This window comes from Tachysurus fulvidraco, chromosome 8 (assembly GCF_022655615.1).
Source record: "Tachysurus fulvidraco isolate hzauxx_2018 chromosome 8, HZAU_PFXX_2.0, whole genome shotgun sequence".
Taxonomy (NCBI): Eukaryota; Metazoa; Chordata; class Actinopteri; order Siluriformes; family Bagridae; genus Tachysurus; species Tachysurus fulvidraco.
The window spans coordinates 21,266,144-21,278,081 of record NC_062525.1 but is presented as its reverse complement, the minus strand read 5'-3'; the positions used below and the strand labels follow the sequence as shown (position 1 = coordinate 21,278,081).

Genomic DNA, 11,938 nt, shown 5'->3' with positions numbered 1-11,938 from the left:
AACAGAAGCAACAACCACAACAGGTAAAACTTCACTGACAGTGTATCTATATATAAATATTCAAACATGAAATCCATGCATTCTATTGTCTGTAAACATATGAGATCTTACACATGTTTAAATTCAACTTCTAAATTTGGTTCATGCTCAGCTTTGTTTTAGCGAGCTGTCTCCATGCTGGTAGATGAATAATCTGTATCCTTTCTCTTTCAAATTTACTCTTTTGTGCTCTCTCTCTCTCTCTCTCTCTCTCTCTCTCTCTCTCTCTCTCTCTCTCTCTCTCTCACAGTCTATTTTACAGATACATCACAAGCAACAACCACAGCAGGTAAAACTTCACTGACAGAGTATCTATATATAAATATTCGAACATGAAATCCATGCATTCTATTGTCTGTAAACATATGAGATCTTACACATTTTTAAATTCAATTTCTAAATTTGTTTCATGCTCAGCTTTGTTTTAGCGAGCTGTCTCCATGCTGGTAGATGAATAATCTGTATCATCTCTCTCTCTCTCTCTCTCTCTCTCTCTCTCTCTCTCTCTCTCTCTCTCTCTCTCTCTCTCTCTCTCCAGATATAATAACTACAGCAGAACATCCAGGTAAAATTTTTCTGACTGTGTCTAAATATAAACGTCCGAACATGACATCCACATATCATAATGCCCTCTAATAAGATCTGATATGTTTTTAAATTCAATTAAGGATTTGTTTTATTTTTATTTTCAGCTGTGTTTCTAGGATCTGGAACTACACCACTTGTTCTCGGTGATGGAGAATATCAAACCATTCAGCTGCAGCGGCCATTCAAGTACGCAGGGAAAACCTACACCCAATTCTATGTAAGTACAAATACGGGGAGGTGACATTTGATGTAAAATTTATTCTTTTGCATATATGATAGTTTTATCCAAACAATTCCTTTATTTCAATTCCTTTATTACAATTCCTTTTCTCTCTCAGCTGAGTATGGACGGCTATGTGGCTTTCTTCGTTCCATATGTCGACACTGAAGTACCTGACCGAAATCTCAGCAAAGACATGATCGCTCCATTGTGGACTGATCTGGATGCTGACAGTGGAGGAAGATGGACCTACGAGCAGGCCACAAGTGGGCCTCTTATAAATCAGGCTAACCTGGAAATTAACAGGACGTTCCCTTATGCGTCCTTTCCTGCTTCCTGGGTTTTTGTCGCCACTTGGGAAAACGTACCCCTTGAAAATTCTGGGTACCAGGTAAGAGTCAACACAAATGGTGCAGCGTTTTTAAATCCCATGCGCACAATATTAATTAAATGCACCTTCTCTGTCAGGGCGCAGCATCACTACAAGTCGTCTTGGCCTCGGATGGTGAAGATCGCTCTTTTGTCCTGATGAACTATGGGACCATTCCTTACATTTCTTCCAATTACTGGATGGTAAGTACTTTATTGTCACATGTACTGTAATTATTCTGTAAAATTCAAATATAGAAAAACAATTAAGTGTGTTTAAAAAATATTTAATAACTACTTCTATCATCTGTAAATATCATGTGTGAAGAACAAAACAGACATGCAGTACATGTTAAAAAAGTGTGAGGCATAAAGTGTAAAGTGTCTAAAAAAACAAAAGTGTAAATTTCACATGTGAATCATTGATTAAAATGTGAAATATGTGTTCATACCTTTCTGTAAAGGATAAAACTGTCTGCTGATTCACTTCTCATGTATTTGTCATGATGTGTGGAGTGTATTCACCTGAAATTTGAACTTTTTAGGCTGGCTATTGCATGGAGAACAGCGGTTTTGTCACCATTCCGGTATACAATGCCTATGAGCTGTCATCAACTAGTAATGTCAATATACCTGGACGCTGGGCTTATGAAATTACAGGTGATTACTTTCTTACAATTCTTTGTATATCATCAGCATAACTCTGTATGTCAATTATTCAATTACATCATGATTTGTAAGGAACTAACTTCTTTTCCATCAATTCTTCATCACTTGTACTGTAACTTTAAACACAAATAAATGAAGTAAAAATAAAAAGTATTATATATGTTCTATTATAGTTCAATTATTAGTTACTGTAAATATTATTATAATTTTTTCAAAAATTGTTTCAATAAAATAGGAATAAAGTACTCTAAGCTTCATCACACCATAACAACAGCATGCAAAGTGTTTAAATAGCCAACAAGTTTATTAAAACATGACATTCATTTTTAATGAAAATTAATGTTATTTCATTTTGACATCAATAACTATCACTTACACTTATCTGCCTCGTTTTCTCTTTGTCTCTTTAATACAGCTACAACAACAACTCCACCAACAACCACACTTGGTAACTTTGTTTTAACTTTGTTATATTTATATATTATTTTTATATGTATGTATGCAATCAGGGCCCTTTTTATTTATTTATTTTTTTTTAGAAAAATCTGAGCTTTGCTTCAGCTTCCCTGAACTGAAAATTCAATTTCCTTAGTAGAATAGTGTTTAGAATACTACTTTGATTTGTTAGATTTGTACTATTATAACTAAACTGCAAACAGCAGGTTATAGATTATCTAGTTATAACAATACAGTTACAAAGATAGCTAAAATGTTTTTTAGCAAAAACAAAAGAATTCATTAGAACGTGTCGGAAAGTCAGCCAATTAATTATTATAATCAAATATAATCAGTTATCGAGTAACTTATTATGTTAGTTAAGCTTACTGTTGCTCTTGAAACTTGAGGACAGATAATGCTATTTATATCTTTAAAACTGACATAGCCACAACCCAGGGACATGCTATTATAGAAAAATGATCCACCCTATTATTTTGTGCTTATTGAGGTCCAACTATAAAATTGAGTAAGAAAGTTTAGTTAACTGGTTTATATCATAAATATCAGACGTTTTGATAAAAAAATTATAATATCTTTCTGCTTGTCTCTCTTTGTAGCACCCTGCCTAAACTGTGCTTGGGATGAAGTCTGTAGACAGATAAATGGAGTTTATGGCTGTGCTTGTGGCTACAATATAACGAGCAGCCCAAATATTTATGGTACATTTATTTTATGGTACTTTTTTATTGTTTGTTTTGTCCCCAACATCATTGGAACATGATAATGTAGAGTTCGATGTTCAAGCCTAAATGTACTATTCAGTTTTTGTGTGGTATTATGTACTATGCGGTCGAGCAAGCTTTAGGAATGTACTGGAAGAATATTTAATTAAATGAAATTTAATTAAAATAATTATATTTAAGTAACATTCACCTGCTACTTTTCAAATATACCAGTGAATCTTGATTTTTAGATCCAATCCAGAAGAAATGTAATACATTGTTATTTATACACATTATCCCTTTCCATTCATGCATTTCTTTGTGAACTAATTCAACAGTTTTCTTTCATTTTCCCATCAGACGCCATTGAAACATGCTCAGGCAGTACTGGATCACTGTCTCTGTCACGCTGTCAACTCTTTGAAGCTGGATATTTTGCAGATGCTCTCCACCTCAATGATCAAACATGCAAAGGGGAGATCCAAAATAACAGGCTGGTCTTCAAATTTGACAGTAATGCTAGCATGTGTGGCACAACTCTGAAGGTAAAAAAAAGTTGCACTCATATTATATTTATTACTTTACACCTTGCAGAGAACATAAATTGAGACGTTTCATTAAATTAAATGTAATTCAGTAATTAAATGTTTTTATTGCCAACTTTTTACTGTTAAATGTTTAAAAAGTGTGTCATTAGACAATTGCATTTGATAAAATCACTATCTATCTATCTATCTATCTATCTATCTATCTATCTATCTATCTATCTATCTATCTATCTATCTATCTATCTATCTATCTGTCTGTCTGTCTGTCTGTGTCTGTCTGTCTGTCTGTCTATCTTTATTGAAATCACTTTATAACAGTGTTAAAGAAAAGCATTTGTTTATAATTTCCTTCATTTAAAATTGCAAAACAACTTTTGTCATTCTTGTGTTTCTTTAGAATAATGCAACACACATCATCTTCAAGAACAATGTTGTTTCAAGTAACCAGACGGGTATAATCAGTCGCACTGGTGGGATCAACATCGCCTTTTCCTGTGTGTATCCACTCATCCAGAGCATCTCCATGCCCACGGACATTGAAGCCATAGGAGGGTATAAATCTAGCTACAGTGTCACAACTTTAGCAGACATTCAGTATATTTCACCTAATCAACTAGTTTTAACTCTGCGATATCATCTGACATTTTATGAGCAATTTAAATAATAAATAATTCCATTATTCATAAATAATTACTAATAATTAATAGATAATACAAAGAAATACACATTATATGTATTTAAAAATACTTTATTATTTATATTTTTGTTAGCTATGCATTTTAATATATAGAATGTATGTCAAGTGTAAACTATATTATTATTATTATTAGGATTTTTAATGCATTTATTTATTTTCACAGTGTAATTGGCAAGCAACTGTCCACCTTGGGAACATACCAGATCCACATGACCCCGTATACCGATGCTACATTCTTGGTACCATACTCTGGCAATGTGACCCTAGAAGTGAACCATCAGATGTATATAGCAGTGGAAGTGGATCAGTTCGACAGCACTCAGATCGCTCTTGTGCTGGACAACTGCTGGGCCACACCAGTCAACCAGACTGACTATTCTGTCCGCTGGGACCTGATCATTAACGAGTAGGTGAAAAACATAGACTGAAAATGTAAATGTGGCTTTCAAATCAACTAGAAAAAAGTAATTTCTTTCTTTTTCCAGGTGTCCGAACCTCAATGACAACACGGTGGCCGTGTTACAGAACGGTGACTCCACATCCAGCCACTTCTCTTTCAGAATGTTCACATTCACTGGCTTCTCCTCCAAGATCTATCTGCACTGCCAGGTCCACCTCTGTTTGCAGACGACAGGCAACTGTGCACTGGTAGGTTTTACAAAAAGGCAAGATATGAATAAAAATATTAGAAATTCCATTTTCATATGCAAGTCATGCATTAATTTTCCCTTCTTCTTTTCATTTATTCTTTTAGTCATGCCCTTTAAAAAGTTCCAGAAGACGCAGATCCGTAGATTTCCATGACTCAGCTGCCATTTCCATGGGATTCTGATTTTCATCTTGAATCTTACAATGCTATCAGTTTATTATCACAATGATATTATATTATTTCTCTTAACCTCTCTTCTATGTTTATTCATAAAGGAAAACTATGACATATTTTAGCACATATTGTAAGTGACTGCCTTTATCAGTCAAAATAAATCTTTCAAGCATTTTCTTCTTATTGCTTTTATTATTTTATACCTAAGGAAAGTTACATTTATGAACTAAAAACAGTTACAACACAATTACAAAAAAGAAAATAAAACATATACAAAAAGAAACATGGTGCAATTATCTGTCAGAAGTAGAAAGTACAGAATCCATATGAGGAGTTTTAGAGAAAATAAAATAAAATCCACTAGAAATCAAGTCCATTAGCAGACAATGACGTGGTCAGAAAATGGGCACTAATCGTGAAACCAAAACAGTCAGTAGAGCAAATAAATCCTGGTAAGTAATGTGGAACTAACAATATTTGGTGCTTAGTGTAGCATTTGCGTGCTATTTAAAGTCCATAATCCGGGAACTGAACTTGAACTGTAGTTGCCGTTATTACAATTGTTCATTAAATAAATCAATTTAATTGGTTATTTATCAAGCAACCACAAATAAGATATAGATATGACAGAACTAAGACAGAAATGTAATGTTAGCTATAAGCCATTTAGCAATTAGTATTTAGCTATTTTACATCAATCTGAAAAGCTTGTAACTGAAGTACATTTAATATAGTACATAGTTAAAGAAAGGAAGTTATTAATACTCACACTCTGTCAGCCAGTGTCAGCCAGATGATAATAGGTTCCTTTTTGAGTCTGGTTCCTTTCAAGAAATTTTCCTCAAAGTGTTTCAGGGTTTTCCCTTGCCAACATTGCCTCTGTCTTGATCATTAAGGATACATTCAGTTTTGCTCATAAGTTTGCCTACCCTGAAAGAAATTGTTAAACATTTATTTGGAACATACAACTGTTAATGCTAAATCTTTTTTTTTCTAATTTAAAGATAGTGGTCACATGAAGTCATTAATTATAACATGTTGTTTGACTCCTTTTTAAAACCAATTGATAATTAAAATCACCTACACAACCTTGTTCACATGACAAAGGTTCACATTATAAATGCACAGCTTGACAGACAGAAGTTTAAATGGCTATTGAAGTTTCCACACCTGTGACAATTGTAATTAGTGTCTAAAGTTCAACAACCTTAATACGCAGGGCCATTGGGAGTTTCTCACTCCCCCAAATGCCTCACCGTGTTCCTCACTCCTTTACATGCCTCGCCGTGTTCCTCACTCCCTTACATGCCTCGCCGTGTTCTTCATTCCTCACTGAATCTTGCCAGGATCATTGCCCCTTTGGTCCAAAGGGGCCAAATGCCTCGCCGTGTTCCTCACTCCCTTACATGCCTCGCCGTGTTCCTCACTCCCTTACATGCCTCACCGTGTTCTTCATTCCTCACTGAATCTTGCCAGGATCATTGCCCCTTTGGACTTTTGGGCATGTCCAGGTGCCTCGTCCTGTTCCTAATTTGCACAATGCTAATATTTGCACTTCTGGTAGATGCAAAATAGAATTTCATCATTTTATCTATTGATCAAATCAGTTGCTATGACTGACATTTTAAAGCATTTTCAGAAATGTATGCTGGTTTCTGATTCATCAGAATGTAGTGAAAGAGTTTATCAAGGTTACAAAAATTATCAGCTTATGCCATCTGTTTGGCTGTCTGAATGTTCAGGCAGTGAGTGAGATGGCATATTCTATTGTAGTGAATTTCACCATGAAATCCTGTCAGACAGGAGTCCTTCTTCTTTAGATGAAGTGTGTTAGGGATAGATTCAAAATTCAGTCCCCAGAACATCTTGATTAACAAAGACTTTTTTGTACATCTAGTTAATGTGCTCCTGACTTTGTTTTCATGATTTCTCTATTTTGTCTGTTCTGTGTGATTTGCTGATTGACTTAATTATTCAAGATATTTATCATTTTTTTCACTCATTACATTATTAAAAAAATGTATTGCAAATTAAAGTATTCTCATTTAATGTACTTAAATAAATGTATTCCATCATATTCCATCATATGGATGTAGTCAATGAAGTTCATTCAAGTCATTCTCTTTATCTTACTTATCAATATCAGCTGGTGCAGACACTTGACGCTGATGAATCATTGCTTCACCTCTGACTCTTGTTTTCAAAGGTATCAGTTGCATTGCTTCCTCTTTTTCTGATTCACTAGAATGCTAAATGACACCCACCTCTTGTCAAGGGCAATGTACCATCTCAAACAGCAGGTGGTAAACTTGTTTCCTTTTATTAATTTCGCAGCAAAATTGTTGCAGTTCAGCAAATCTGCCCCTAGGCGGCTGTCTTTAACTTACATTGAAGTAAAAAGGGTGCTTATTAGAGTGAAATGGCTAACAGCAGCGAAACAAGGCTTTTCACCTTTTAGTTTTTTTATTCAATTTGAATTTATCTTTAATTGTAATATGATTTTAATTTCACCCAATTTCTGCATAAACAGCCTTCTCATTATTCTTTTTCATACTTCATGACATCATTCAAAACACACAACAAATTCATTGTTTTGATTTTTTTCTGCTTATTGCCAGTGCCTTTGTTTTCTCCATACATTGCACTGATTTTCTGGTATACATTTACATACTAAGAAGCAAGTAAGCCACTATAGGGTACCACTGACATGTTTTATGACACAAACTTGATGAGCTAAAATGATAAGTCAAGCTATTCTTATGGTCTTTCTTCTGTTTAGCTTGTACATACTAGAATGATACAGTATGTTCTTTTGCAACACATAAAAGTACACAAAAGTACATAATGACTGAAGTGAATAGTGAATAGTGAATAGACACAAATGTCAGACAAGTGCATAACAATAAATACACTGGACAATTATTCTGAAAGCATGAGATTTAAAGTATCTGATGCAGTTTTGGAAAGTGTGGTGTGCTGTGGTATGAACAGTAGTTATACCGGGCTAGGTATGTGATTATCCCATGTGAGCTTTAGGAGGCAGCAGGGTGGTGAGTAATCTGGATGCATCCAGAAAGAAACTTTTGCAAAGCCTGCTGGTAGTGGTGTGGATGTACATTCTGCCAGATCGCAAGAAGGTGATGAGTCCACGAAAGAAGTAAATGCTTTGCATATTCAGTAATTATGAGTGGGTAGAGAGAGACAGATGATTTTTTTCATCTGTTCTCAGAGTTCGCTTTAGAGTCTTGCGGTCAGAGCCTGTGCATGATTGTGTTGAATTAATTGAATTGTGTTGAACATTATAGTTGTCCTTTTGGGCCGGATAAAAATGGATGGTAGCATACTTGTCATCTGTTGAGTAGTTGACATCATGCACACAGTGACAGCAATCATTGATGAACATGTCTGTGAGGATCTCTGCAAACTGATCAGCATATTCCCTGAGCACATGGCCAGTTATGTTGTCAGAGTTGTTTTTGCAACATTTTTATATAGACAAACAAAGCAGTAAATAAAATATAAATATTCCACTATCAGGCCAGGTTAACCTGTTGTGGTTTGTGTCATAATATCAAAATACCATACTGAGCATGTGGGAATAAATCCTAATGTAACTTACTTCAGATTGATGTTGCAATAAAGCCAAAACTTAAATAATTGAATAACAACATTGATGAAAAAAACCATTTTTTAATAGAAGTCTGTACAATATTTTGTCTATAATTCAAAACACAATTTTGATATACAGCAGGTACAATAATTATTGAACATGTCAACAAGTTAATATATTTCCAAAGGTGCTGTTGACATGTAATTTTAACCACATGTTGTTAGAAACAACCCAAGTAATCTATACATGCAAAGCAAAACAATTAATTTCAGAAATTAAATTATGTGTAATAAAATGGCCATGTATTGGCCAACATATCACTTTTTACCCCAGTAACATCTTCAGTTTCAGTGCCTTTTTCTGTTGCCTATTATCTGTGCAAAATAATTGCACTTTCCCATCCCTCAACATTTTTACACTTTCCTATTTCATCAGTGATCGCTTTAGTTAATTTCAGCTGATTTATTGCAGATCCAGGTTCAGATGCTAATTTCATCATTACTTTGTGTTTATACTTTTTCTCTTTTTCTGATGTCTCCCTTTGAATCCGAAGATTGACCCCAGTTTTTCTTTCTTCATTTATTTCCCACTATTTTCCACTCATTGGTTCCATTCCCTCCACTATCGTCTCCCAATGGTTTTTCCTCCATTTCCAGATCACTTCCGGAACCATCCAATCTTCCTACCATGCATACTCCACTCTCAATCCAAACTAGATTTGTAAAGTTCGTCACAACAAACTTTGTTGTTGGCTTTGCCAAGGCAAGTATTCGCAAAGACTGGTACTTTTTGAAGGCAAGTGGACATAAAACTTGAGAAATCTGAAAAGTGGAGACGAGCATGTGACATCATCAGAATACTTGAGGCAGTTCCCCTTATTGTGCTGAGTGTTTTGATATGTCACATGCCAATGTCGTGTAATTTTTTCTTTCATGTGACATTACGTGACGTCATCGGAATACCCGTGAGGAAGTTCCCCTCATTGTTCTGAGTGTTTTGATATGTCACATGTCCATGTTGTAAAAAGTTATTTGATTTTGCATTTTTTGGGGGCAGAAGGCCAGTTGGTGCACCAATTTAAAACTTTTTCAGGTTGTCACCCTAAAGGAGCTGGCCGAGTTTGGTGTAGATAGTTTGAAAGCTTGCCGAGTTATAAACCTCCAAAGTTTATAAAGGGAGTCTATGGGAAAAAGGCCATTTTGAGACTCTGTACCAGAAGTAGCAGATCTCGGATCACTTAGAAATGTAACAGCAATAAACTTCAGACCAGGGTCTACAATATATCCAAATTTGGTTCATTTGGCTTAAAAACCCAAGGAGGAGTTACTCTTGATAATTTTTACTGTAGAAACTGTCTTGAAAAAATTTACTGTAGAATTGTTACGACCCCGAGTTACATCTAGGGAGTTCTCGGAGTCAGCAACTAGTGATGACCAATGTGGATGTGAATGGATGGAATAGACTAACTGGTTCAGTGTGTTAAATTGCCGACAACAGTAATGACATGGGCGGACAATGTTTTTGCTGAGGTTTTTCTTTACTGTACAAAGTAAAATCACTTTTTAACAAATCTCCAATAACTCTCCAACAACTTGCCAACAACCCAACAATGAGTTGATACGACGTTCGCGCTTTTATGGTTGCTGACTTCTTCCGGGGCGGTGTCCATTCGCTGCGTCTCCGCCCTGCGCCCTGTATTGGGTACACCGCATCGCACTCACGCAGCCACTCCGCTGTAACACACAATTAAAACACAGCGGCAAAATACGTGCCTTGGCACGTAACACGTCCCTACAAAAAAAAGAAAAACCCTCAAAACACAGTAGTAGATTTTTTCTTTTTAAACTCTAGAAAGAGCATCTGCAATTTTATTTTCAACACCTTTTTTATGTTTCATCTCCAGGTTATATTCTTGAATTACAAGTAACCATCTCATGAGCCGTTGATTGTGGTTATACATTAAGGACAAATACACAAGTGGATTATGATGAGTATATACCACTACAGGCAAGATACTTGAGCCAACATATACCTCAAAGTGCTGTAGGGCCAACAGTAAAGCTAAAGCTTCTCACTCAATCGTGGAATACAGTACTTTACTTGGTGTTTGTTTAACTGTCGCGAAAAGTAGCAAACCGGATGGTTTACTCCCTTCGCATCCTCCTGTAACACTGCTCCGATTCCCACACCACTTGCATCAACCTCCAGTTTAAAAGGCCTAGCGAAATCAGGGGCGACTAGAACAGGAGCAGAACACAACAAAGCTTTCACATTTTTAAAAGCAATTTGACAATCAGGAGACCACTTGAATGTAGTAGTTGGACTTAGTAAGGACGTTAAGGGCTCAGCAACTGAAGAAAAGTTTTTACAAAACCCTCTGTAATAACCAACCAAAGTCCTCCAACAGCATTAATTCCCTTAATGACTCCTTAATGATTAGTAACTTTACTGGCTGCAGTCCACTTATCAAAAAGGAGAGACTTCTCCCTTGCAAATTCCACGTTTGTATCTGTCCCTTTCGAAAAGTATGAAACTTCTGACGATAAGCTTCAGGGACAAGCTCATAAGCACGAAGGATTGCAGTTTTCACGGTGTCATAATCCATGCTATCAGGTATAGACAATGATGAACAAACCTCCTGGGCTTTTCCTACCAGCTTACATTGTAGTAATAATGTCCACAACTCCTTTTGGCCACTTTAGAGAATTAGCAATTCTCTCAAACACACCGAAGTACGTGTCAATTTCTGTTTCCCTAAAAGGTGGGACTAGCGCAATATGTTTTGTAATTTCAAAAGAAGTGCTTGATACCACCGCATCTCCTGGACTGGGCATAATTGGAGTCGGAGCCGGAGACTCAGGCTTAGGAACAGGGAGTGGAAGCTGACTCGGCTGGTTATTAGACTGAAGAGTGAACTCCTTCACCCTCATATCTAACTCCCGTAACCGAAGATCCCTCTCCAGTTCTAGCTCCATCCATCAGATCATGATTTTTAAATCATTCTCAGCCTGTCTCTGCTCCACTCGCTCCTCCTTGTTCAGTTCCAAACGGCGTATGCGCACTTTCATACGAGCATTCTCTAGAGACCCAGAGGTCTGTGGAGGGAATGCCTCAAACCTAGGTAGAGTCGCCTTAATTTTAGGAAGGGGCAATTCAGCCTCCCCTTTATCGGTGTCAACAGGAGTACTTACGCTAACAACAGCTCCAGGGTCAAC

At 36.1% G+C, this 11,938-nt stretch overlaps 1 protein-coding gene across 1 annotated transcript in view; it reads left to right on the top strand.

The window, feature by feature from the left end:
- LOC113662211 (alpha-tectorin-like) overlaps positions 1-5,287 on the top strand; it is a 36,137-nt gene extending 30,850 nt beyond the window's left edge. Inside the window, exons 11-23 of the mRNA XM_047817859.1 lie at positions 290-328; positions 578-604; positions 732-844; positions 966-1,238; positions 1,316-1,420; positions 1,762-1,876; positions 2,301-2,333; positions 2,941-3,042; positions 3,406-3,590; positions 3,991-4,145; positions 4,454-4,696; positions 4,776-4,938; positions 5,045-5,287. Of these exons, the coding sequence (XP_047673815.1) occupies positions 290-328; positions 578-604; positions 732-844; positions 966-1,238; positions 1,316-1,420; positions 1,762-1,876; positions 2,301-2,333; positions 2,941-3,042; positions 3,406-3,590; positions 3,991-4,145; positions 4,454-4,696; positions 4,776-4,938; positions 5,045-5,122 (1,631 nt within the window). The 3' untranslated portion in view covers positions 5,123-5,287. The remainder of the gene's footprint in view (positions 1-289; positions 329-577; positions 605-731; positions 845-965; positions 1,239-1,315; positions 1,421-1,761; positions 1,877-2,300; positions 2,334-2,940; positions 3,043-3,405; positions 3,591-3,990; positions 4,146-4,453; positions 4,697-4,775; positions 4,939-5,044) is intronic.
- Positions 5,288-11,938: the final 6,651 nt, after the last annotated feature.